General features: G+C 44.8%; 1 protein-coding gene across 1 annotated transcript; it reads left to right on the forward strand.

Moving 5' to 3' along the window:
* Positions 1 to 1684: 1684 nt before the first annotated feature.
* Positions 1685 to 5583, forward strand: PYRD (pyrimidine d). The gene is made up of 11 exons (XM_048704080.2): positions 1685 to 1912; positions 2469 to 2551; positions 2766 to 3089; positions 3210 to 3450; positions 3937 to 4017; positions 4097 to 4204; positions 4291 to 4320; positions 4472 to 4609; positions 4763 to 4800; positions 4885 to 4984; positions 5156 to 5583. Exons 1-11 carry the CDS (start codon positions 1745 to 1747, stop codon positions 5240 to 5242), a joined length of 1398 nt encoding a protein of 465 aa, XP_048560037.1. The 5' UTR covers positions 1685 to 1744; the 3' UTR covers positions 5243 to 5583.

Below are 5583 nucleotides of genomic sequence, written 5' to 3' on the forward strand. Positions count from 1 at the left end.
ATAGGAGAGGGGGTGGGAATTGAAAGGGAATTATTTTAGTGAGTCGATCTTAGCCCTTCATCATAATTTACGTTAACTTCCCATGTCTAGTCCCTTGCCAATTCCCATGAGCCAAACAAAGGAATGCAGTTTTTCCTCAAATCTCACATGTAATTCCTATTATGTGCCAAACAAAGGATTGGGAATAAAACGTCTCATCCCATGTCTAATCTCAATATAACTACCTACTCTAAACTCTCATTCCCCTTCCCAAATATTACCAACAGCATGTTTGGTTGGGGGTAGTTAGAGCTAGTGAATGGGAATTGAAGGGGTACGAGACTTCAAATCTATTGTTTGGTTAGGGGGATTGGGAATTGATAAGGGAATAGTCATGGGACTTGAGACTCCAACTCCCACCGTTTTATTAACAGGGGAGGGGGTGGGAGTTGGAAGGGAATTGTTTTAGTGAGTCAATCTTAGCCCTTCACCATAACTTACGTTAATTTCCCTTGTCTATTTCCTTGTCAATTCTCACGAACCAAACACGGGAATACAATTTCTCATCAAACTCTCACACATAATTTTCATCATGCGTCAAACAGAGGATTGGGAATAAAACGACTCATCGCATGTCTAATCTCAATACAACTCCCTACATTAAACTCCCATTCCCCTTCCCATTTTTTGCCAAACACGCTGCAAATGCGTTGTCCATAGAAAGAAATCGATGGGAATCGGCTTCCTCAACTCCCATTCCCCTTCCCACTTAAACTCCCATTACCTCTAATCAAACAGTGGACTTTTAATCTCCTCACCTCTCAACTCCCATTCCCCATCTATAATTCCTCCGAACCAAACACGCTGTTAGGAAGAAAACTCGATGGGTAAAGCCAGGAAAAGGTAATTTAAAACAGAACGCGGGCGCTTCTTTCCATGGTGAAGACGGAGTGGGACCAACGAGAGCCGTCATTCCTGATGACCAAGCTACATTTGTACGCCCTCCGGTTCTTTTTAGTTCGAATATAAGATTTGATTGAAGTCAAGCCTCGTAAAATTTGACCAACTTTATAGAAAAAAGTACCAGCATTCACAATCTGAAATCAATATCTATAGATGTGTCATGACTTAAAGTTTCATATTGTATAACATTAGCATGTCAGATGTTGATATTTTTTCATATAAGTATGATCAAACTTTGTGAAGTTTGACTTCAAAGAGTTCTAACATGCAAAGTAAAAAGGACCGGAGGGAGTAGCTGCTGGTTATTGCCGTGTTCCTTTTGCTTCGGAAGTCTCAACTATGGAAGCTTTGGCAATGAAAGCATGGCCTTTCTTTGGTTAAACCGGGCCGATTTTCATCCCTAGTTGCATGGTCCTTTTTTTTTTTACAGAATGCATCGCACTTCTTGCTATCTCAGCATTCGAGAGCCTACGAGGAGGTATTGCTTGTCTATCAAGAAGCCATTTCTGCCTTGCTTCCCAAGTCGTAGCATACGGAGTTATTTCTACTGGTCTCTTCGGACAGAAGAAAGAAAAAAAAAGAAAAAAAATCCGGTCGAGCGAGCAAGAAGAAGAGATGGCGAGCCGCTTATAAGCCGACCTGGGCCCGTCTCCCGGCCCAGCCCAAGTACAGTCTGCTACTACTTCTCTTCCACGCCTGAGCCCTCGCCCCTTCTGCTTGCTCCCCACGCCGACCAGACCGCCCGCCCGCCCGTCCCCCCGCCGCCGCCGCCATCGCCGTCGCCCCCCGCGCCTGCCCCGCCATGGCGTCCTCCGCCGCCGCGAGCGCGTGGCGGCGCTCCCTCCGCGGTGCGCTCCTGCGCGGCTCCCCGTGGCGCGGCCCCGCCCCCGCCCTCGCCGGCGCCCGGCAGGCCAGCAGGACGGTCTCCGCCGTTGCAGTGCCCATTAAGGTGCCCCCGCCTCCCCGCAAGGTAACGCGTCCCTCCCAGCCGCCCCCCGCCTCCTCGGCATTGACGCATACACCTCACGCGCGCGCGCTGCGCTCTGCTCCTCCGCGCGCTGCTTCCTCTCGAGTAATGGAGGAAGCAGCTGGCGTGTTTTAGATGCCGCGCCCGCTGGTTGCCGCCAGTACGCTGCGCTGGTGATCTGGTCCATGCTCTCGTGCCATCTGAACGCGTTGCGTCTTTTGATCAAAGATAATATTTTTGTGTGACCTTTTGTAGCGCAGTTACTCACTTGCGCTCTGTCCCATCATCATGATTTAAATACAAATACAAAGGGGAAAATAATAATCGGACTTGATGTTCCTGTAGATGGAGGATCTATTGACTGCACTATTCTTGAGATTTTGACAACAATACTTGTCCTCTTTTATTTGAAAAAAGTGCATTCTTAAATTAGTTTCTTGTGAAGGATCTTATGAAAGATTGAGTTGATCATACAGTTATTATAGTGATTACCTACCTGTCCCTTTACTGTGTCATTTACTTTATTAACTAGTCCTTGTTGTTCCTCGTCAATATGCAGGGTAGGCTTTTGACTGGGGCCATGATAGGATTGGCCATTGCTGGAGGTGCTTACGTGAGTACTACCGACGAGGCCACGTTTTGGTACATGCCACTAAGTTCTTGGACCTAATTTTTCATTAGAACAAGTTGTAATTACATCTGAATAGCACGAAAGCACCCCATAGGTGCTTGAAATAGCCACAAGTTGGGATTCTAGGAATTCGTAAGCTCCTGCTTATTCGTACCCTTTTCTGGGTACAACTATCAACTACTAGGGGCCTATTCACTAATGGCTCTGCCCTTTGTGATCGTGCAGTGGGTGGTTATTCAAATCAACAGAACTCGTGAATCCACTTTTTGCGCTGCTAGATGCAGAGTTTGCTCATCGTTTGGCTGTTTCTGCTGCTGCTCATGGATTTGTCCCAAGAGAAAAGAGACCTGATCCACCAGTTCTTGGGATAGAGGTTTGGGGAAGGAACTTTACAAATCCAATTGGTCTTGCTGCTGGATTTGATAAGAATGCTGAGGCCGTGGAGGGTCTATTGGGTCTTGGATTTGGCTTTGTGGAAGTTGGCTCTGTAACACCTCAGCCTCAAGAGGGAAATCCTAAGCCGCGGATATTCAGATTGAAAGAGCATGGGTAAGCATTTCATGTTCTGCTGCTGCTATTCAAACTGTCCGCTGCCACTTTAATTATGAAACAAATTAAAAATGTTGTGTGGTGGTTTCTTGTAATGGTGTTTTCTTGCTTTCTCTTCAGTGCTGTAGTCAATCGCTGCGGGTTCAACAGTGAAGGAATTGTAGTAGTTGCTAAGCGTCTTGGGGCACAACATGGTAAGAGGAAGATGGAGGAAACTTCGAGCTCCAGTGATGTAAAGCAAGGAGGGAAAGCAGGTCCTGGAATTTTGGGAGTCAATCTTGGCAAGAATAAGACTAGTGAAGATGCTGGTGCTGACTACGTGCAAGGAGTTCATTCGTTGTCACAGTATGCTGATTACCTGGTATCCATCTTTTGCTGTTACAAGATAACCTCACATCACACGTTTGTTACTTTCAGTTTCATATGCACCATAGATTCAGATGGATATGGTTGTTAGAATAAGGAAATTTGCATTCATTCATGTTGATCTGTTCTCATCTAATGTGGCTCATCAAAGAGAGAAAAATAGCATAACTAGAGAAATGTTTGCTTCAGAATAAAACTGATGCATTTCTTGAATGTTTTGTCGTCAATGCACATTTTTTAACAGAAGGGCTTAACTTGTGAAACTGTGTGCTTCATGATGGCTCCCCATTTGGTACCACCTGCTAAAACATGCTACTATAGTTTCTTATTGAAATCAGGGGCTATGCTTCTGCATATGAAGAAAAACATTTCATTGTTTTGTGCTCTCTTTCAAGCATGGAAATAGGACTGCTGCTGGATGAGCAGTGTATATGGACATGCAGCATAAATGGTAACAACCGGTTTCTTACTCTTAATGCAGGTCATAAATGTTTCTTCCCCAAATACTCCTGGTCTTCGCGCATTGCAAGGTAGAAAGCAGCTGAAAGAACTTGTGAAGAAGGTCTGTAGTCTTATTAATTGAACTGGATATTTTTCTTCATTTTTATGGGTAATTAGTATGACGTACACTGGATGTGCAGGTGCAAGATGCACGAGATGAGATGCAGTGGGCTGAAGATGGTCCGCCACCATTGCTTGTTAAAATCGCACCGGACTTGTCGAAGCAGGATCTTGAGGACATTGCTGCCGTAACATACTGGACTAAAGCCTTATTTTTCATGCTCTTTGACAGTTGGTGAATATTTTTCTTATGCTTTTGCTTGCTGTTTTCCAGGTTGCTCTTGCTTCCAAGTTAGATGGCCTGGTAGGTGGATAATTATTCCATGACACACTTTTACGTGTCACTGCACTGACTAGCATAACCCTAATTAACTCCTGTGCAAATATGTATTTCTCTCGTCCATGTTGCTTCACTAATGTTTGCTTACTCTTTATCGATATTTTTAACAACACAGATTATATCAAACACAACAATTTCAAGGCCACCTCCTGCAGACGCACATCCATTAGCTCAGGAAGCCGGCGGATTAAGTGGGAAGCCTCTGTTTGACTTATCTACTCAAGTTCTCAGGGATATGTATATCCGTACAGGCGTGCGTGCTTTATCCTGTTTCTTACTTTATTACAGTATATATCTATTTACTTTAGCACATCTTCCATCCCGGGCATTGCATTCTTGGTTCTACTATTTCTTTACTGGAGTTTCGTAACTCTCCCTGATGAGCAAGTGTTTGCATATCCTGCAGGGCAAGGTTACGCTGATAGGCTGTGGTGGTGTAACTAGGTAATGTTGGTTTGTTATTTACTTTGATGGTGTTTTTCACTTTCAACACCAATATTTAATCAAAAAATTGTAATGCACATACAGCGGCGAGGATGCATACAAGAAGATACGTTCTGGAGCCACGCTGGTTCAGCTTTACACTGCACTTGCCTACGGAGGTCCAGCTCTCATCCCGAGAATAAAGGTGATCTAACATTTATTTTACTTGGCATGAATCTTACAAGTTGCAACCGTTTTCCTAGTTACAAACGTACCACTGCTCAGTAAATGAGCCCGGCCATCCTGACCAACATATTTTAGCCTGCTCCCTTGTGTATGTCTGAATTGAACTCTGATGCTGATGGTTATTCGACAGGCCGAGCTCGCAGAATGCTTGGAAAGAGACGGTTTCAAATCTGTCCAGGAGGCAGTGGGAGCAGACTTCAAGCCGTTGAAGGCCTGAACACCAACTGAGATCCTCAAAGACGCTAGCAGATTTTCCCGTGAGCGTCCTTTTGCCCTACTCACTCGGATGCTACCCGAAACCAACCAAAGTCTGAAACTATTTTGAGGGTGTCGTACTAATTATACAGCATATGCACGTTTGCGTGCATACCCATGGCATCATCTAGTTCTTGTTTGCTTGTAAGCGAGCTGCGCAAGAAGTGTTTTGTTTGGTTAACTTATGTGTATATCACCAGGCTTCTCTGTGGAAACAACGGCCGGTTTACATAGTATTGTGCTAGGATATCTGAAGCTGCATTCCCTCCCTAGCAAATATATATGCAGAAACTACGGCTAGGA

The sequence above is a fragment of the Triticum urartu genome, chromosome 2A, assembly GCF_056163025.1.
Source record: "Triticum urartu cultivar PI428250 chromosome 2A, HENAU_Tu73, whole genome shotgun sequence".
NCBI classification, from domain to species: Eukaryota; Viridiplantae; Streptophyta; class Magnoliopsida; order Poales; family Poaceae; genus Triticum; species Triticum urartu.

Excerpts from the sequence above, each read along its gene's own strand:
- PYRD (XM_048704080.2), top strand. The coding sequence starts at position 1,745 with ATGGCGTCCTCCGCCGCCGCGAGCGCGTGGCGGCGCTCCCTCCGCGGT. Across the intron at positions 3,090-3,209 it reads TTCAGATTGAAAGAGCATGG|TGCTGTAGTCAATCGCTGCG; the intron begins GTAAGCATTTCA and ends CTTTCTCTTCAG. Across the intron at positions 4,321-4,471 it reads CTTCCAAGTTAGATGGCCTG|ATTATATCAAACACAACAAT; the intron begins GTAGGTGGATAA and ends TTAACAACACAG.